The 22,500-nt window shown below is 42.8% G+C and overlaps 1 protein-coding gene across 14 annotated transcripts in view; it reads left to right on the top strand.

Annotated features, from left to right (window-relative positions):
• LOC310942306 (NLR family CARD domain-containing protein 3-like) overlaps positions 1 to 22,500 on the top strand; it is a 34,888-nt gene extending 12,388 nt beyond the window's left edge. For 5 of the 14 annotated variants that reach the window (XM_083907677.1, XM_083907672.1, XM_083907675.1 and 2 more), the window contains 6 exons: positions 14,914 to 15,087; positions 15,685 to 15,858; positions 17,041 to 17,214; positions 17,763 to 17,936; positions 18,839 to 19,012; positions 21,921 to 22,500. In XM_083907677.1, coding sequence (XP_083763803.1) covers positions 14,914 to 15,087; positions 15,685 to 15,858; positions 17,041 to 17,214; positions 17,763 to 17,936; positions 18,839 to 19,012; positions 21,921 to 21,927 — 877 coding nt within the window. In that variant the 3' untranslated portion in view covers positions 21,928 to 22,500. Of the gene's footprint in view, positions 1 to 377; positions 561 to 1,926; positions 2,515 to 4,067; positions 4,155 to 7,761; positions 7,832 to 8,106; positions 8,218 to 8,403; positions 8,565 to 9,414; positions 9,535 to 11,040; positions 11,247 to 11,701; positions 13,497 to 14,913; positions 15,088 to 15,684; positions 15,859 to 17,040; positions 17,215 to 17,762; positions 17,937 to 18,838; positions 19,013 to 21,920 lie in introns of those variants that run through there. The other 9 variants (XM_083907671.1, XM_083907669.1, XM_083907670.1 and 6 more) reach the window with 9 other exon arrangements.

Raw genomic sequence — 22,500 nt, 5'->3', positions numbered from 1 at the left:
GAAGTGTGATTGAGGACTTTGACCTGTAGAGGGCAGTATTGAACCTCTCAGGATTATCACTAAACACTGACTCCACATCATTATTTTTCTGCTTCTTATCATTTCTTCATTTCATTGAGTTGAACTTGATGTGAAAAGTGAGGCTGTGTTGAAATTCACCTGTGACTTATTTGTTTGTTTGTGTGTTGATGTACAAACGTCTTTATTTGAACCTTCACACACTGGTGTTTCTCACAGTCACATGACTCATGCTTTCTAAATACACTGGAGAAAATGTCCAGTGTTAGAGTTAGAGACAACACAAGATCCTCACAGCTGATATTTGACTTATACATTAAAACTAAAGACTTTATCTGTGTCTTTTATTCTTTATTCAGGTTGATGAGCTGCAGTTTGTCAGAGATCAGCTGTTCTTCTCTGGCCTCAGTTCTGAAGTCAAACCCCTCATATCTGAGAGAACTGATGCTGATAGACAACAATCTGAAGGATTCAGGAGTGAAGCCTTTGTCTGATCTTCAGAAGAGTCCAGACTACAGACTGGAGACTGTGAGGTCAGTAGAGTCCAGGCTACAGACTGAAGACTGTGAGGTCAGTAGAGTCCAGACTACAGACTGAAGACTGTGAGGTCAGTAGAGTCCAGACTACAGACTGAAGACTGTGAGGTCAGTAGAGTCCAGACTACAGACTGAAGACTCTGAGGTCAGTAGAGTCCAGACTACAGACTTAAGTATCTGAGGTCAGTAGAGTCCAGACTACAGACTAAAGTATCTGAGGTCAGTAGAGTCCAGACTACAGACTGGAGACTCTGAGGTCAGTAGAGTCCAGACTACAGACTGAAGTATCTGAGGTCAGTAGAGTCCAGACTACAGACTGAAGACTGTGAGGTCAGTAGAGTCCAGACTACAGACTGAAGACTGTGAGGTCAGTAGAGTCCAGACTACAGACTACAGACTGTGAGGTCAGTAGAGTCCATACTAAAGACTACAGACTGTGAGGTCAGTAGAGTCCAGACTACAGACTGGAGACTCTGAGGTCAGTAGAGTCCAGACTACAGACTGAAGTATCTGAGGTCAGTAGAGTCCAGACTACAGACTGGAGAATCTGAGGTCAGTAGAGTCCAGACTACTGACTACAGACTGTGAGGTCAGTAGAGTCCAGACTACTGACTACAGACTCTGAGGTCAGTAGAGTCCAGACTACAGACTTAAGTATCTGAGGTCAGTAGAGTCCAGACTACAGACTAAAGTATCTGAGGTCAGTAGAGTCCAGACTACAGACTAAAGTATCTGAGGTCAGTAGAGTCCAGACTACAGACTAAAGTGTCTGCGGTCAGTAGAGTCCAGACTACAGACTGAAGACTGTGGGAAATGACCAAACTATAAAGAAATGACCAAACTATAAAGAAATGACTAAAATATAAAGAAATGAGCAGAATATAAAGACCAGATTAGAGCCTCTTATGTCCAGTGAAGGACAATCTGAAGGCTTCAGCATACAGAGACATGTGGACAATGCTATGTTTCCAACATGACTGTGTCCCAGTGGACAAAGCCACGACTATAAAGACATGGTTTGACTTTGACATTGGTGTGGAAGAAGTTGACTGGACCACACAGTGACCTTTAACCCCATCCAGCACCTTTGGGACAAACTGGAACAGAGACTGTGAGTCAGAACCTTGTCGTCCAACATCAGTGTGTGACCTCATCAATGCTCCACACAATGAACGGACACAAATTCACATGGAAACAAGCTGTTATAGCTGCAAAACTCCATATTCAAATACTCTGTGTGTATTTGAGTACTTCATTACAGTCTTTTGACCATATAGTTTATTTAATTTCATATTCACACGTGAACATGTTGGACTTTGTTGTGGATGTGCTGCATCACTGACTCACTGCTGTGACTCTGTCGTCTTCACAGGTGGTGATGATGATGATGATGATGAAGGTGAGAGTGAAGAGGACGATGTGTGTGTGTTCACTGAAGATGAGCTTCATCCTGAGGTCTGAACTGTGACTTCAGCTTCAACAGATCTGTGACACAAACATCTGAAGGACACGACAAACAAAAACACAAACATCTGAAGGACACGACAGTAGTGAAACACCTCCACAACGGACGTTATTCTTCTTCTGCGGTTCAATGTACGCAACCGGATATGCCCGGTTAACCCTAACCCAGGACGATCGGTTGTTCAGGAGAACCGCTGCTTACGTAACTAGTACGGGATTTTCAATGATCTCGTTGAGCCCCGAGATTACAATAAAACACAACGTTCTCAGAAATGGCTGAACTGTTTGTTTCGAACCGTCAGGCTTCATAAACAAGGTAATGACGCAGATACACACCAAAAAAAACAGCGATAATAGGAACTTCCGGTCTAGTTCCGCTTTAATTTGTAAAGAAAAAAAAATATATTGTGATATTTTAGGACTTTGGAGGGTTTTCGGTCTGGGTGCATGTGGGGGAGGAGTCTAGAAAACAAATCCACGAATAATGTCCTCAATTTTCTGAATGTCCTGACATTAAAGGTGTTTTATCGTAAAAATGTCCTGATTTTTCACCCAAACACACACACACACACACACACAAAGCCATGTATCCCAGAATGCATTTCGGCGGGAACAGAGCAGCAGAGAAAACCAAATATAAACCTTAAACAAATGTTTTTCTATGTCCCCAAACGCAGTTTTAAGATCATTTGAGGCGAGAAATTGGTTATTTAGAGTCTAAACATGTGTTTCGTGTATTAAGATATGACGTATTTAGAGTTTGGCAGCGACGATGTCGCAGGTGATCAGCTCCGCCTCAGCGGACGCTCCGTGCTCACAGTGGCCGGCACAGAGCAGCGTTACGTCGGCCTGTCCTGATGAAATGATCCGCTGCTTCAGAACGGCTCCGTCATTAGGTATTTGGCGATCGATAGATTTGTTTTTATTATTATTCTTATTTTGTTTTTAATAAACGTTTTGACCTGACAGTTTGAAAGTTTGTATATTATTCATGTTTTATTTATTATAACTTTGAATTTTTAAAGTTTATTTATTAGTAAAGTTGTATATATATTTAAATATATTGGATTCTATATATGTATGTGTATATGTATATATCTTATATATATATATATGCAATATACACAATATATATATACCTATACTACTCTATACTCTACTCACTGCTGTAATATATCTATTTTCCACATGGTACTGTATATTAAAAAAAAATGTTTTTAATAAATTAAGTGAAATACTTAAAATGTGCAAATAATAACAATATACATGCATTTATTAAAAGTATTTTATATGTTTATAAAAATTTAATGGCGCCACCTGCCATTCAAACAGTAAAACAAGGAAATACTCTGCTGTTCCAATTGAAGAGATTGTACTCGTGTACTCTCGCGTATTTAGCGAGTATGTACTCCCGTCGTACTTCTGAAGTACATACTTGCATACTTGGGTATTGAGAAAGTACTTTGTCTTGTTCAAGTGGACGACGTAAACACAAAATATACTTCTATTCTATACTTAGTATATATACTTATATACTTTTATTTTGCCTTCTCTATAAAGGACTTGTTATCAGAGGACTGAAAAGAAGATGAAATGGAAACTAAAGCAATTCGTTTTTTGATTTTTAAAATGAGCATCACCTTTCATGAAGTCATTGGTACATTCCTGGAATGTACACAGTGTGGGCGTGGCCCACATCTCAACATCAAAGTCACACGTGAACAGACGAGACGGGACAGGAAGTTTCAAGATTTACCTTCAGAGTAAACGTCTGAAAAATGGAGCACATCAAGAAAATCAGTGATTTTAGCTCACAGGTTAAAATCACTGGTTTACTCTATGGACTTTGGTGTGGGAGAGTGAGTGGTTTACAAACTGAATGTCACAGTGAGATAAATGATGTCGGGGAAAACTAGTGCTTTGATTTGAATACACTTGAGCGGGGAGTCCGCTGATTGTCGATGTTGGGCTTTTATTTTGAAAAGGTCAAACCGGAAATTCCGCGAGATCCCTTCTTGTTTCTTTCTTCTTCTTCTTTGTTTTTGACGTCTCGGGACTTCGTGAGCGTGGATTCTCAGGAGAAGAAGAAGAAGAAGAAGAAGAAGAGAAACATGGAGGCCAAAGACGAAGAGTTCGGTGAGTGTTTAAAGAAACGTGACGGTGTGTTTGTTTTGTTCACCACGGAGCGGGAGTTTCGGGGGCCGCGGTGGAGGTAGTTTGAAGCGGACTGTTGCATCGAGGCGAGTCGGTGAACTCGGCCAGACCCACGCCAACCACCCTTTTTTTCTTGGACTAACTAACTAACTAACTCACTGACTAAGTAAACGACCTACTATCTAACTAACTAAGTAAATAATCTAATAACTAACTGACTAAAGCCCAATTTATACTCCTGCGTAAAGTGCTCTGCGTAGCTACGCAGAGTCCTCTGCGTCGACGCAGAACCTGTCGAAGAGCCTCTGCGTCGTCTCCGGGTGCACGGAATATTTTTTAAGTGTCCGTCACTCCGTCAAGGGACTACGGAGACGGCAAGAGCTGCGATTGGTCCTCAGGACAGGCCGAGCTAAGCTGCTCTGTGCCGGCTCTCAGTGCGCTCCGGGCGTCCTGACAGAGGCGGAGCTGATCCCCGCCGATAACGCCGCTGCCGAACTATAAATATGTCATATCTTAACACACACAGCACATGTTTAGACTCTAAATGGCCAATTTCTCGCCTCAAATTATCTTAAAACTGCGTTCCGTGACACAGAAAAGTGAGAAACGGCCACTTTTTCAACAACAACAGTCTTTCTCTCTCTTTCTTTCTCGGACGCCATTGCTCACTGTAGCCAGAAGCACAACAACCTTGCGCAGCGACCCCTACTGATCGGGCGGGAAATTGCAGCGAGTGTCCGTCACCACGACGCAGAAGTATAAATGCTCGAGGCGTCTCCGTGGTGACGCAGACGGATAACGCATACGCAGTCGGAGAAGTATAATGTGGCCTTAAGTAACCAACCAACTAACTAACTCACTGACCAAGTAAACAACCTACTATCTAACTAACTGACTAAGTAACCAACCAACCTACTAACTAACTCACTGACCAAGTAAACAACCTACTATCTAACTAACTAACTAAGTAACCAACATACTATCTAACTAACTGACTAAGTAACCAACCAACCTACTATCTAACTAACTAACTAAGTAACAACATACTATCTAACTAAGTAACCAACATACTATCTAACTAACTGACTAAGTAACCAACATACTATCTATCTAACTAACTAAGTAACCAACATACTATCTAACTAACTGACCAAGTAACCAACATACTATCTAACTAACTAACTAAGTAACAACATACTATCTAACTAAGTAACCAACATACTATCTAACTAACTAACTAAGTAACAACATACTATCTAACTAAGTAACCAACATACTATCTAACTAACTGACCAAGTAAACAACATACTATCTAACTAACTGACCAAGTAACCAACATACTATCTAACTAACTGACTAAGTAACCAACCAACCTACTAACTAACTCACTGACCAAGTAAACAACCTACTATCTAACTAACTAACTAAGTAACCAACATACTATCTAACTAACTGACTAAGTAACCAACCAACCTACTAACTAACTCACTGACCAAGTAAACAACCTACTATCTAACTAACTAACTAAGTAACAACATACTATCTAACTAAGTAACCAACATACTATCTAACTAACTGACTAAGTAACCAACATACTATCTAACTAACTAACTAAGTAACAACATACTATCTAACTAAGTAACCAACATACTATCTAACTAACTAACTAAGTAACCAACATACCAACTAACTAACTGACTAAGTAACCAACATTCTATCTAACTAACTGACTAAGTAACCAACCAACCTACTAACTAACTAACTGACTAAGTACACTGTGCACAATTCAGGTTTATTTCCTCATAATTCTCAGATTTAAGTAGAATTTCTGAGCAGAAAACAGAAATGTTGACTTGTTTTTCTAACATTTGTCTCAGAATTCATTTTTTCCTCTCAAAATTCTTAATGTTGAATTCCTGATTTAAAAAAAAAGACAAAATTTTGACTGATTTTTTAACTTTTTTATTTTAACATTCATCCATAATTCTGAGATTTAAGTTGAATCTCTGAGCAAAACAACGGACAACGTTTGACTGACTTTCTAACCGTTGAAACTGAGAAAAACATTTTAGAAGCTGTAAAGTCACAACTTAATTATGTAAATAGTTGTTTAATTTAGTCATGGATTACTTAGATTTATAAAGGTTTAGTTTTAATAAACTAAATCGCACCTCACCGTGGTTTTCTGGTACCATTGTTGTTCTCCCTCCATCTCAGCTGCGATCTTTTTTGGGGAAACACCTTCTCTGTGATATTTGTATCGCCCTGAGCTATTGTTATTGTGGCTAAACTTAGCTGTGTTGTTATCTGCCGGCTCGGTCTGCTCTTTAGCTGCTGCTCACACAGCGTTTGTGTCGCTATCACGACGACATTGTACGACACATTAAGTCCCATTCAAATCCCCCGTGTTCCGCCTGGCACGTCCTTGCAGGAAGAGCGATTTGGTCAGCCAGCCGCTAGTGTCGCTGTAGAGCATTTTGTCTTCTCCGCACACGCCGACGTCTCCCTCTTCCTGTTTACTCAGCGAGAGCGAGGAGATTCAAGAAAATGGCGGCAAACATAATTCCAACATTTTCGTGCTTGAAAGCAGATGTTTGGTGGGAGCACCTCGGGTTTAAAAAGAAGAAAGTGACACCGTTTTTCCGTGCCATGTCACCGGAGTCCAGCCACCGTTTAGCAGTTAGCTCCGTTAGCCTACAGGTTAGCCGTTAGACTACAGGTTAGCTGTTAGACTGCAGGTTAGCTGTTAGCCTACAGGTTAGCCGTTAGCCTACAGTCGAAATGGAGCGGTCTGTTTATCAAACGAAAAGAGCAGCGCTAACAGAAATAACCAGCGTACCCGTGTACTGAGTATGTGTGACTCTGTTTTTCAAAGTTTAGCGTTACTTTAGAGACTCATTTTAACGATCGGGAGTCGCGTAAACATGACGTAACGCGTGTATTTTCCCTGTCAGTCGTCATGGAAACGAGTCATGCGTTAACGCCGTTCATGGCCCAGCACTAATTTTAAGATAAATGTTTAAAAAGTTGTTGTTATTGACTGTTTTGGGGGAAAGCCATGGTACTATGTTTACTGACCTGGTGTCTAGACTGACTGCTTCATGTGTTCAGTGTTCAGAACAGGCCACTTGATGCACTTTTTAACTCTCCATTGTTAATTATACTGCATTTTGTTTACTATTCAGGCTTGTAAGCTAGTTTTCAGTTCAATTAATTCAATCCAAGTAAATGGAACACTCACAAGATGTCACCAAAATCACTTTGTCCCCTTTAAATCTTTCAGAAAATGATGTAAGAGTATCGAATTACATCGTCAGCTGAATATCGTGATATATATCGTATATCGTGGGCTGAATATCGTATCGTAAGTGTATCGCTACAGCTCTACAGTTAAAGTGTAAAGCATATGTTACAGATATAAATTGAAATCACCACCTCTTCGCTCTGACCTTAAATTCAGAAAAAATCTAATTTTATTTTATTTTTTTGAGCATGATTTAATTTATATTATGTTAGCGTGTCGCTGATTTTAAGTGGACGACGTAAACACAAAATATACTTACTTTCTAACTGTGTCTTCTCTTTAAAGGACTTGTTATCAGAGGACTGAGAGGGAGATGAAATGAAAACTAAAGCAATTTTCCACAAAAGCTGGAGAGGTCGGTATTTAAATAAGATTTTATAGTATTTTATGAGGGCACACTCCCATTATAACACGTGTATATTATAAATGTCTTTAAAGGGAAAAACAAAATCACTTTATTGTTAAACTTACATCACTGTGTTGCACCGTTTCATGACACTTTGCCCTGTGTTGGTCCACACAAATGCTGCAAATGCTGTGTTGAAGGTTGGCCAGCAGGTGTCGCCATATTTAATCGTATCAAATGATTCAAAACAACGATCTCTCTCTCTCTCTCTCTCTCTCTGACAGGGTCACGTGATTTCTTGTAAACACAGAGGGGAGGGGCAGTGAAAGTGAAAGTGTTCTGTGACTTTTCAAAGACTCCATTTTAACTTTTTAACTGCGCAGCAGAAGAACGAGGTCAGTGTTCACCTGATTATATATGATGATATTTGGTTATATATGATGATATTTGATTATATATGATGATATTTGGTTATATATTATGATATTTGCTTATATATAATGATCATTTCCTGTTATAGAGTCAGTGAGTCAGTTTTCTCAGATTCAGGATTAAAGAAACGTTTGTGTCTCTAACTCCAGATTGAACATGAGTTCAAATCTCTCCGTGTCTCAGTGAAGATGAGTGGTGGTGAGGACACAGCAGAGTCTCCAGGACCCAGCTGTCTGTCTCTGAAGTCTAACTGGTCTAAAGATAATCCTGATGTGAACTTCAGTCGTGAACCTGGAGCCTCAGAGTCAAAGTAAGAGAGCTGCTACAAACCTGTAACTGTTCATGTTGTGTGTGATCATCGTAGAACAAGAGATTTATCGCCGTCAGTGTTTGAGCAGCAAACACAGTCGCGCTGAAAGCTAATAAATAATAAACATGCATTTCACATCTATGAATATACCACACAGAAAAATATGTACTCAGTTCAAATGAGATGTTGTTTTACAGTGTAAATCAGAAATGTGTTATTGCACATGAGATGAATCATTTACAGAGGTTAATCATTGTTTTATATGATCTACTGAGAGCGTGTGTTCTTCTGTCATATCACTGTGATCATAACTGGGTGCAGTTCACTTCATGTTACGCAATAAAATATGAAAAAAAAAAAAATGAATTATGGAATTCTATGGAAATATCAGCGTCATTACTCTGGGAAACAGACAAACAAACAAAGATATTATTTTTAATCATTTCTGCATTTTATCCTGCAGTTGTTGTTTTTTTTGAGTGGGAAAATCTGAAACCTTTGTGTGAAACTACAGCAGACGTTTGAACTGTGAAAGAATTGAGCTCATGTTTCCTGAACGTTTCCTGCTGACATGGAACTAACAGCCTAGTGATGCCTTCAGGTGTCTTCATGTCAGTAGGAAACGGCAGCACTGAACAGGTCGTAATCCCAGACACAGACAGAAGGTCCATGACTTTGATTCTTCTTCACTAAACAAACATGAAAGCATCGTGTCCACTAGCTAACCTGGCTAACATTAGCATACCAGAGCTAAAGCAGCAGCTCAGGTCGACTCTGGAGGTCACACTGACCACTGAGGCTGCTTTACCAAGAACATCATCAGTGATGGATGTGATGTTTGTGTTTGCAGACGTCAGAACCAGAGACGGAGAGAAGAGTCTCCAGGACCCAGCGGTCTGTCTCTGAAGAGTGACCGGTCTATGAGACAACCTCTGAACTTCAGTAAAGAACCTGGAGCCTCAAACACAAAGTAAGAGACACTTTGTCCTGTGAAGGAATCAGATTCATAAAACACACACACACACACACACACACACACACACACACACACAGTCCATCAGAACCACTGTGAGACAAAGTTGTAAGGACATAAACCCAGAATGTCTCACATCAGAGGACAAGTTTGTCTCGTGTCTGCAGTCGACACTGAGCTCAACATTTGCTTCAGTTCATGAAGGTCAACAAACAAAGAGTTGAGGGACGAGGTTTTCATCACTGTCTCAGCCACACACATGTCCACCTGTCCCTGACATGTCACTAATAAAGACATGTCTTCACAGAGACACGTCCACCTGTCCCTGACATGTCACTAATAAAGACATGTCTTCACAGAGACACGTCCGCCTGTCCCTGACACGTCACTAATAAAGACATGTCTTCACAGAGACACGTCCACCTGTCCCTGACACGTCACTAATAAAGACATGTCTTCACAGAGACACGTCCACCTGTCCCTGACACGTCACTAATAAAGACATGTCTTCACAGAGACACGTCCACCTGTCCCTGACACGTCACTAATAAAGACATGTCTTCACAGAGACACGTCCACCTGTCCCTGACACGTCACTAATAAAGACATGTCTTCACAGAGACACGTCCACCTGTCCCTGAAATGTCACTAATACAGAAATGTCTTCACAGAGACACGTCCACCTGTCCCTGACATGTCACTAATAAAGACATGTCTTCACAGAGACACGTCCACCTGTCCCTGACATGTCACTAATAAAGACATGTCTTCACAGAGACACGTCCACCTGTCCCTGACATGTCACTAATAAAGACATGTCTTCACAGACACGTCCACCTGTCCCTGACATGTCACTAATACAGAAATGTCTTCACAGAGACACGTCCACCTGTCCCTGACATGTCACTAATAAAGACATGTCTTCACAGAGACACGTCCACCTGTCCCTGACACGTCACTAATTAAAGACATGTCTTCACAGAGACACGTCCACCTGTCCCTGACATGTCACTAATAAAGACATGTCTTCACAGAGACACGTCCACCTGTCCCTGACATGTCACTAATACAGAAATGTCTTCACAGACACGTCCACCTGTCCCTGACACGTCACTAATTAAAGACATGTCTTCACAGAGACACGTCCACCTGTCCCTGACACGTCACTAATTAAAGACATGTCTTCACAGAGACACGTCCACCTGTCCCTGACACGTCACTCATTAAAGACATGTCTTCACAGAGACACGTCCACCTGTCCCTGACACGTCATTAATAAAGACATGTCTTCACAGAGACACGTCCACCTGTCCCTGACATGTCACTAATGAAGACGTGTCTTCACAGACACATGTCCACCTGTCCCTGACATGTCACTAATAAAGACATGTCTTCACAGAGACACGTCCACCTGTCCCTGACATGTCACTAATAAAGAAATGTCTTCACAGAGACACGTCCACCTGTCCCTGACATGTCACTAATACAGAAATGTCTTCACAGAGACCAGTTTGCTGTTTCTCTGGACGAGCAGACGTCCAGCTGTCCTCTGTGTCAGGACGTCCTGAAGGATCCAGTCTCCTCATACTTGGACCAGTCTGGTCCACCAGGAGACTCCTGCTGTCCCCAGTGTGGACAAAGACCTGGACCAGGACCAGGACCTGGACCTGGACCTGGACCACAGACACAGACACAGACACAGAGACAGAGTAAGACAGAACATGTGTCTGCTGATGTCTTCACTCCTGAAAACAGGACTTGTTCTCTTCTGTCAAACAGCATCAATATTTAAGATGATGATAAATCAACAGAAAATGAAAAACTAAGCCAACGTTTGACTGAAGCTCCTTCATCACAGCAAGTGACGTAAAGATCATGTGACGTAAAGATCATGTGACGTAAAGATTATGTGACGCCCCCTACAGGTTCAACAGAGCATTGTTTACACTCATTCTCCTGCTTTTCAGTGATGATACACTTTCCTTCACAATCATTGTAGAATGATTCAGTCTTTCAGAATAAAGTTATTAAATAACATTAACAACATATTGCAACAATATCACAGAAAGACGTTTAGGGTTTTTTAGTTTTTCTGTCTCTGATGAAAATAATCCTCAGCTGCTCAGATTCTTTCTTCAGTCTGACTTTGTCTCTTGTCTTTCAGCAGATGTTGGTCTGCAGAAGGTTCTAGATGAACATAAGATCAGTCTGAAGAGGAGATTTGAACATGTGACTGAAGGAACTGAAGGAAGAGGAAGTAGAACCCTCCTGAACAGGATCTTCACTGAGCTCTACATCACAGAGGGACAGAGTGAAGAGGTCAATACTCAACATGAGGTGATGCAGCTGGAGACCACCTCCAAGAAGGAGATGGTCCAGGACACTCCCATCAAGTGCTGCCACATCTTTAAAGCCTTACCTGACCAGCAGGGGCGCATCAGAGTGGTCCTGACCAATGGCGTCGCTGGTGTTGGAAAAACCTTCTCGGTGCAGAAGTTCACTCTGGACTGGGCCGAGGGTTTGGAAAACCAGGATGTGAATCTGCTGATTCTGCTTTCGTTCAGGGAGCTGAACCTGATCAGAGATCAGCAGCACAGTCTTCTCACTCTGCTCCATGTTTTCTATCCAACATTAGAGAAGGTCAGAGCAGAGAAGCTCGCTGTCTGTAAACCTTTGTTCATCTTTGACGGCCTGGATGAAAGCAGACTCTCACTGGACTTCAACAGCAGGACGCTGGTTTCTGACGTCACACACAGGTCATCAGTCAACGTGCTGCTGACCAACCTCATCCAGGGGAATCTGCTTCCCTCAGCTCTCATCTGGATAACTTCTCGACCTGCAGCGGCCAATCAGATCCCTCCTACATGTGTTGACAGGGTAACAGAAGTACGAGGCTTCACTGAGGACCAGAAGGACGAGTACTTCAGGAAGAGATCCAGTGATGAAGATCTGTCCAGAAGAATCATCTCACACATCAAGACGTCCAGGAGCCTCCACATCATGTGTCAAATCCCAGTCTTCTGCTGGATCAGTGCTACAGTTCTGGAGCACATGTTGACCACAGAGCAGAGAGGAGAGCTGCCCAAGACCCTGACAGACCTGTACTCACACTTCCTGCTGGTTCAGACAAAGAGGAAGAAGAACAAGTACGAGGAAGGACGTGAGACGAGTCCACATGAGCTGATGGAGGCCGACAGGGACGTTCTTCTGAAGCTGGGGAGGCTGGCCTTTGAACATCTGCAGAAAGGAGACATCATGTTCTACCAAGAAGACCTGGACCGGTGTGGTCTTAGTGTGACAGAGGCCTCGGTTTACTCAGGAGTTTGTACAGAGATCTTCAGAAGAGAGAGTGTGATCTTCAAGAAAACAGTTTACTGCTTTGTTCATCTGAGCGTTCAGGAGTTTCTGGCTGCAGTCTACATGTTCCACTGTTTCACCAACAGGAAGACAGAGGTACTGCAGGACTTCTTCAGAACACAATATGGTGGTGGTTCCACTTCTCTGGACGAGTTCCTGAAAGCAGCCATGGAGAAATCCCTTCAAAGTCCAAATGGTCACCTGGACCTGTTTGTTCGCTTCCTTCATGGACTCTGTCTGAAGTCCAACCAGAGACTCTTAAGAGTTCTGCTGGGTCAGACTGAGAACAGTCCAGAAATCATCCAGAGAGTCTCAAAGAACCTGAAGGAGATGAACACAGAGAACATCTCACCTGACAGAAGCATCAACATCTTCCACTGTCTGACAGAGATGAACGACCAATCAGTGCATCAGGAGATCCAAGAGTTCATGAAGTCAGAGAACAGAGATCAGCAACTCTCTGAGATCCAGTGCTCAGCTCTGGCCTACATGCTGCAGATGTCTGAGGAGGTTCTGGATGAGTTGAACCTGAACGACTACAGAACATCAGACCAGGGAAAACACAGACTGATTCCAGCTGTGAGGAACTGCAGGAAGGCTGTGTGAGTACAGACATGATCAATAACAGACTGTATTTTTAACTAATAGTAATATTTTTAGTGACTTTTTCAGTCAGTTCTAGTTTTGTCTTGTACCAGTTTTATTAGTTTTGTCTCCAGTTGTTGTTATTTTTTAAATATTTGATGTAATACTGGAGTAAATGTAGAGGACGCTGGTGTGTGATGTGTCTCACACTGAGAGACAAACATGGACAAAGACAAATCATTTCACTTAAATGTTCCTAACCTGGAATATGATTTACAAATATAACTGATCTCCTCACAGATTTATGATTTAAACAGCAGACAGAAATAAAACATGATTTCTACAACAACAACATCATATATTCAACTCTATCATTATTATGAATTATTCACAGCATGAAGCATGAGGACAAACACAGGTTTGAAAACCAAAGGTCAAAGGTCAAATAAAGCTGCTTAAACTTCTTAACTCTTCTCTTTAATCCACTCATGTGAATTCTTCAGAACTCAACTTTGTTTAAATAATATGAAGAATGAGTGGAAATGACTCAGTGAGTCTCTGTTAATATGAAATGTTAATATAAATCTCATTCTATCATAATGATAATGATTCTTTTCTTTGGTTTATAATGATCCAGGCTCCACCAAGCCCGTTCTCCTGTTGTTGTCAATAAAGTTTTCCAAAGACATAAATAAACACACAGATGTTCATGGTGGTTCATGTTGAGTTGTTGTGGAGGAAAAGGACAAACGTCCACCATGGACCACCTTAATACTCTGTGTGTTGTGTTCACTGACCTGTGGTGAAAACTGGCTCAGTTATTGATCACTTTGCACTTATTATCACAGATTTTTACATCTTTTACATCTATTTAGGACATTTTTACAGCCTTTTTTTCACTAAAGCAATAAAAAGCCATTTAAATTCACCACATTTTACTCTTTGTTTCACTAAAGTCGACCGACGTGACCAAACCTGACCCAAGTCTGACAAACATCTGTGGATTTTTGTCCCAACCCAGTCCGACTGGTCAGGACCCGGGTCAGGTATCCGTGCTCTGGTCTACACGGGTCAAAGCAAACCCAAAGACCTGATCAGAACCTGTACCTGTTCAGATCCAGATTAGACTGTTTAGCTTACATGAAGACACAGAGTTAGTGACGTTAGCTGGTTAATAACCATCAGCTGTGAAGTCAGTGCTGATCGGGTCAGACCAACATGAGTCCAGGTCCAGGTGTGTTCCACACACTCAGACTGTGGACATGATGGACACCTCACTGTGACTCCATGTTCATGTAGAACATCAAAGACAAAGAGTCACATTTGATCTTTTCTAGAATCACAGACTTTATGTTTGAGAGACTCAGTGTGAAGTCGTGCTCTCAGCTCTGAACACATGATCAAACACTGACTCAGCTTTTATTCTTTATTCAGGTTGAGTCTCTGCAGTTTGTCAGAGATCAGCTGTTCTTCTCTGGTCTCAGTTCTGAAGTCAAACTCCTCTCACATGAGAGAACTGGACCTGAGTGTGAACAATCTTCATGATTCAGGAGTGAAGCTGCTGTGTTCTGGACTGAAGAGTCCACACTGTAGACTGGAGACTCTGTGGTGAGTTCACTGACTGAAGCTGATGTTGTTTTTTTTAAACTTTCATTTTATTAACTTTAAACTCATTTGATTCACTGATGAATAAATAAACTCTTTAAACACACACACTGTCACACACACACTGTCACACACACACTGTCACACACACACTGTCTCACACACACCGTCTCACACACACACAGTCTCACAGACACGCAAACACACTGTCTCACACACACACAGTGTCACACACACACACACACACCCCCACGCACACACACTGTCTCACACACACACACAGTCTCACACACACTGTCTCACACACACACTCACGCACACACTGTCTCAAAGACACACACACACACACTGTCTCACACACACACAGTGTCACACACACACACCCCCACGCAAACACACTGTCTCACACACACACACAGTCTCACACACACTGTCTCACACACACACTCACGCACACACTGTCTCAAAGACACACACACACACACTGTCTCACACACTCATGCACACACACTGTCTCTCACACACACACTGTCTCTCTCTCACACACACACACACACACACAGTCATTGTCTAAAGTCTCATCTTTTATTCTTTATTCAGGTTGATAAACTGCAGTTTGTCAGAGATCAGCTGTTCTTCTCTGGTCTCAGTTCTGAAGTCAAACTCCTCTCACATGAGAAAACTGGACCTGAACAACAACGATCTTCATGATTCAGGAGTGAAGCTGCTGTGTTCTGGACTGAAGAGTCCACACTGCAGACTGGAGACTCTGTGGTGAGTTCACTGACTGAAGCTGATGTTGTTTTTTTAAACTTTCATTTTATTAACTTTAAACTCATTTGATTCACTGATGAATAAATAAACTATTTAAACACACACACACACACAGACACACACAGTCACACACACACACGCAGTCACACACACACGCAGTCACACACAGTCACACACACAGTCACACACACACACACAGTCACAAACACACACAGTCCCACACACACAGTCACACACAAACACACGCAGTCACACACGCAGTCACACACACAGTCACACACACACACACAGTCACACACAAACACACGCAGTCACACACACACACACTCACAAACACACACAGTCACACACAAACACACACAGTCACACACGCAGTCACACACACACACAGTCACACACAAACACACACAGTCACACACACACATACCCACACAGTCACACACAGTCACACACACTCATACCCACACAGTCACACACACACAGTCACAAACACACACAGTCACACACACACAGTCACACACACACACACTCACAAACACACACAGTCACACTCACACACAGTCACAAACACACACAGTCACACACAAACACACGCAGTCACACACACAGTCACACTCACACACAGTCACACTCACACACAGTCACAAACACACACAGTCACACACAAACACACGCAGTCACACAGAGTCACACACACACACACACACTCACAAACACACAGTCACACACACAGTCACAAACACACACAGTCACACACAGTCACACACACACTGTCACACACACACTGTCTCACACACACCGTCTCACACACACACAGTCTCACAGACACGCAAACACACTGTCTCACACACACACAGTGTCACACACACACACACACCCCCACGCACACACACTGTCTCACACACACTGTCTCACACACACACTCACGCACACACTGTCTCAAAGACACGCACACACACTGTCTCTCACACACACACACTGTCTCTCACACACACACACAGTCTCTCTCTCTCTCACACACACACACACACACACACAGTCTCTCTCTCTCTCTCTCTCTCTCTCTCTCCCACACACACACACACAGTCTCTCTCTCTCTCTCACACACAGTCACACACACACACACACACACACACACACACAGTCATTGTCTAAAGTCTCATCTTTTATTCTTTATTCAGGTTGAGTGACTGCAGATTGTCAGAGATCAGCTGTTCTTCTCTGGTCTCAGTTCTGGATTCAAACTCCTCTCACATGAGAGAACTGAACCTGAGCTGGAACAATCTTCATGATTCAGGAGTGAAGCTGCTGTGTTCTGGACTGAAGAGTCCACACTGTAGACTGGAGACTCTGTGGTGAGTTCACTGACTGAAGCTGATGTTGTTTTTTTAAACTTTCATTTTATTAACTTTAAACTCATTTGATTCACTGATGAATAAATAAACTATTCAAACACACACACAGTCACACACACGCAGTCACACACACACGCAGTCACACACACACACACTCACAAACACGCACAGTCACACACACACACACACAGTCACACACAAACACACGCAGTCACACACACACACACTCACAAACACACACACTCACAAACACACACAGTCACACACACACACAGTCACACACAAACACACACAGTCAGACACACAGTCACACACACACACACTGTCTCACACAGTCACACAGTCTCACACAGTCGCACACACACAGTCGCACACTCACACACACACACACACACACAGTCACACTCACACACACAGTCTCACACACTGTCTCACACACTCATGCACACACACTGTCTCACACACACACACACACAGTCTCTCTCTCTCACACACACACACACACACACAGTCGTTGTCTAAAGTCTCATCTTTTATTCTTTATTCAGGTTGAGGGGCTGCAGTTTGTCAGAGATCAGCTGTTCTTCTCTGGTCTCAGTTCTGAAGTCAAACTCCTCTCACATGAGAAAACTGAACCTGAGCTGGAACAATCTTCATGATTCAGGAGTGAAGCTGCTGTGTTCTGGACTGAAGAGTCCACACTGTAGACTGGAGTCTCTGTGGTGAGTTCACTGACTCTCTGTTACTGTTGTAAATCTCAGATGTTTAATCATTAATGTTCACACACATGAGTTGAATCAGTGATGGTGAATGAATGAATTCCATTCTAAACTCTGCTTGTTCCATGTTTCCACGTTTTCTTTCTCTCTCAGACGTAGAATTACCATCTTTTCAAACCTGACGTCTTTATTTATTTTCACCTTAATTCTATTTGTTTTCAAATGTGTTTCAGTCAAACCTGTAGTTTTCACATGTAACCAATCAGAATGAGTGTTGTTGATGATGTCACAGCTCCGTCAAGTGGGCGTGTCCCAACTGTCACATGACTCGTCAGCTCTTTCAAATGTGGCTGATATTTTCCCGTCCATGAAAGATTCATCTGGTGAATGTTTGGTGGACGACCATGTCCCAGAATGCTTTGCGGCAATAAAGGTGGTGGTAATGCACCTTTGAGCTGGTTTACTAAACACAAAAGAATCAATAAATCAAATGAAATAAAGTTTAGAAAAAGAAGATATAATTGTAAAGAAGTGTGATTGAGGACTTTGACCTGTAGAGGGCAGTATTGAACCTCTCAGGATTATCACTAAACACTGACTCCACATCATTATTTTTCTGCTTCTTATCATTTCTTCATTTCATTGAGTTGAACTTGATGTGAAAAGTGAGGCTGTGTTGAAATTCACCTGTGACTTATTTGTTTGTTTGTGTGTTGATGTACAAACGTCTTTATTTGAACCTTCACACACTGGTGTTTCTCACAGTCACATGACTCATGCTTTCTAAATACACTGGAGAAAATGTCCAGTGTTAGAGTTAGAGACAACACAAGATCCTCACAGCTGATATTTGACTTATACATTAAAACTAAAGACTTTATCTGTGTCTTTTATTCTTTATTCAGGTTGATGAGCTGCAGTTTGTCAGAGATCAGCTGTTCTTCTCTGGCCTCAGCTCTGAAGTCAAACTCCTCATATCTGAGAGACCTGATGCTGATAGACAACAATCTGAAGGATTCAGGAGTGAAGCCTTTGTCTGATCTTCAGGAGAGTCCAGACTACAGACTGGAGACTGTGAGGTCAGTAGAGTCCAGACTACAGACTGGAGAATGTGAGGTCAGTAGAGTCCAGACTACAGACTGGAGAATGTGAGGTCAGTAGAGTCCAGACTACAGACTGGAGAATGTGAGGTCAGTAGAGTCCAGACTACAGACTGGAGAATGTGAGGTCAGTAGAGTCCAGACTACAGACTGGAGACTGTGAGGTCAGTAGAGTCCAGACTACAGACTGGAGACTGTGAGGTCAGTAGAGTCCAGACTACAGACTGGAGACTGTAAGGTCAGTAGAGTCCAGACTACAGACTGGAGACTGTGAGGTCAGTAGAGTCCAGACTACAGACTGGAGACTGTAAGGTCAGTAGAGTCCAGACTACAGACTGGAGACTGTAAGGTCAGTAGAGTCCAGACTACAGACTGGAGACTGTGAGGTCAGTAGAGTCCAGACTACAGACTGGAGACTGTGAGGTCAGTAGAGTCCGGATCAGACTGGAGACTGTGAGGTCAGTAGAGTCCAGACTACAGACTGTGAGGTCAGTAGAGTCCGGATCAGACTGGAGACTGTGAGGTCAGTAGAGTCCAGACTACAGACTGAAGACTCTGAGGTCAGTAGAGTCCAGACTACAGACTGGAGACTGTAAGGTCAGTAGAGTCCAGACTACAGACTGGAGACTGTAAGGTCAGTAGAGTCCAGACTACAGACTGGAGACTGTGAGGTCAGTAGAGTCCAGACTACAGACTGTGAGGTCAGTAGAGTCCGGATCAGACTGGAGACTGTGAGGTCCGTAGAGTCCAGCCTACAGACTGAAGACTCTGAGGTCAGTAGAGTCCAGACTACAGACTAAAGTATCTGAGGTCAGTAGAGTCCAGACTACAGACTAAAGTATCTGAGGACAGTAGATTCCAGACTACAGACTGAAGACTGTGAGGTCAGTAGAGTCCAGACTACAGACTAAAGTATCTGAGGTCAGTAGAGTCCAGACTACAGACTGGAGACTCTGAGGTCAGTAGAGTCCAGACTACAGACTGGAGACTCTGAGGTCAGTAGAGTCCAGACTACAGACTAAAGTATCTGAGGTCAGTAGAGTCCAGACTACAGACTAAAGTATCTGCGGTCAGTAGAGTCCAGACTACAGACTGGAGACTCTGAGGTCAGTAGAGTCCAGACTACAGACTGGAGAGTCTGAGGTCAGTAGAGTCCAGACTACAGACTAAAGTATCTGAGGTCAGTAGAGTCCAGACTACAGACTAAAGTATCTGAGGTCAGTAGAGTCCAGACTACAGACTAAAGTATCTGAGGTCAGTAGAGTCCAGACTACAGACTGAAGACTGTGAGGTCAGTAGAGTCCAGACTACAGACTGAAGACTGTGTGGTCAGTAGAGTCCAGACTACAGACTGAAGACTGTGAGGTCAGTAGAGTCCAGACTACAGACTGAAGACTCTGAGGTCAGTAGAGTCCAGACTACAGACTTAAGTATATGAGGTCATTAGAGTCCAGACTACAGACTGGAGACTCTGAGGTCAGTAGAGTCCAGACTACAGACTAAAGTATCTGAGGACATTAGATTCCAGACTACAGACTTAAGACTGTGAGGTCAGTAGAGTCCAGACTACAGACTGAAGACTGTGAGGTCCGTAGAGTCCAGCCTACAGACTGAAGACTCTGAGGTCAGTAGAGTCCAGACTACAGACTAAAGTATCTGAGGTCAGTAGAGTCCAGACTACAGACTAAAGTATCTGAGGACAGTAGATTCCAGACTACAGACTGAAGACTGTGAGGTCAGTAGAGTCCAGACTACAGACTAAAGTATCTGAGGTCAGTAGAGTCCAGACTACAGACTGGAGACTCTGAGGTCAGTAGAGTCCAGACTACAGACTGAAGTATCTGAGGTCAGTAGAGTCCAGACTACAGACTGAAGACTGTGAGGTCAGTAGAGTCCAGACTACAGACTGAAGACTGTGAGGTCAGTAGAGTCCAGACTACAGACTACAGACTGTGAGGTCAGTAGAGTCCAGACTAAAGACTACAGACTGTGAGGTCAGTAGAGTCCAGACTACAGACTGGAGACTCTGAGGTCAGTAGAGTCCAGACTACAGACTGAAGTATCTGAGGTCAGTAGAGTCCAGACTACAGACTGGAGAATCTGAGGTCAGTAGAGTCCAGACTACTGACTACAGACTGTGAGGTCAGTAGAGTCCAGACTACTGACTACAGACTCTGAGGTCAGTAGAGTCCAGACTACAGACTTAAGTATCTGAGGTCAGTAGAGTCCAGACTACAGACTAAAGTATCTGAGGTCAGTAGAGTCCAGACTACAGACTAAAGTATCTGAGGTCAGTAGAGTCCAGACTACAGACTAAAGTGTCTGCGGTCAGTAGAGTCCAGACTACAGACTGAAGACTGTGGGAAATGACCAAACTATAAAGAAATGAGCAGAATATAAAGACCAGATTAGAGCCTCTTATGTCCAGTGAAGGACAATCTGAAGGCTTCAGCATACAGAGACATGTGGACAATGCTATGTTTCCAACATGACTGTGTCCCAGTGGACAAAGCCACGACTATAAAGACATGGTTTGACTTTGACATTGGTGTGGAAGAAGTTGACTGGACCACACAGTGACCTTTAACCCCATCCAGCACCTTTGGGACAAACTGGAACAGAGACTGTGAGTCAGAACCTTGTCGTCCAACATCAGTGTGTGACCTCATCAATGCTCCACACAATGAACGGACACAAATTCACATGGAAACAAGCTGTTATAGCTGCAAAACTCCATATTCAAATACTCTGTGTGTATTTGAGTACTTCATTACAGTCTTTTGACCATATAGTTTATTTAATTTCATATTCACACGTGAACATGTTGGACTTTGTTGTGGATGTGCTGCATCACTGACTCACTGCTGTGACTCTGTCGTCTTCACAGGTGGTGATGATGATGATGATGATGATGAAGGTGAGAGTGAAGAGGACGATGTGTGTGTGTTCACTGAAGATGAGCTTCATCCTGAGGTCTGAACTGTGACTTCAGCTTCAACAGATCTGTGACACAAACATCTGAAGGACACGACAAACAAAAACACAAACATCTGAAGGACACGACAGTAGTGAAACACCTCCACAACGGACGTTATTCTTCTTCTGCGGTTCAATGTACGCAACCGGATGTGCCCGGTTAACCCTAACCCAGGACGATCGGTTGTTCAGGAGAACCGCTGCTTACGTCACTAGTACGGGATTTTCAGTGATCTCGTTGAGCCCCGAGATTACAATAAAACACAACGTTCTCAGAAATGGCTGAACTGTTTGTTTCGAACCGTCAGGGCTTCATAAACAAGGTAATGACGCAGATACACACCAAAAAAAACAGCGATAATAGGAACTTCCGGTCTAGTTCCGCTTTAATTTGTAAAGAAAAAAAAATATATTGTGATATTTTAGGACTTTGGAGGGTTTTCGGTCTGGGTGCATGTGGGGGAGGAGTCTAGAAAACAAATCCACGAATA

Source organism: Microchirus variegatus (genome assembly GCF_963457635.1).
Source record: "Microchirus variegatus genome assembly, chromosome: 21".
Lineage (NCBI taxonomy): Eukaryota > Metazoa > Chordata > Actinopteri > Pleuronectiformes > Soleidae > Microchirus > Microchirus variegatus.
The sequence above is the reverse complement of the archived record's forward strand: the minus strand, read 5'-3'. Positions and strand labels throughout refer to the sequence as shown.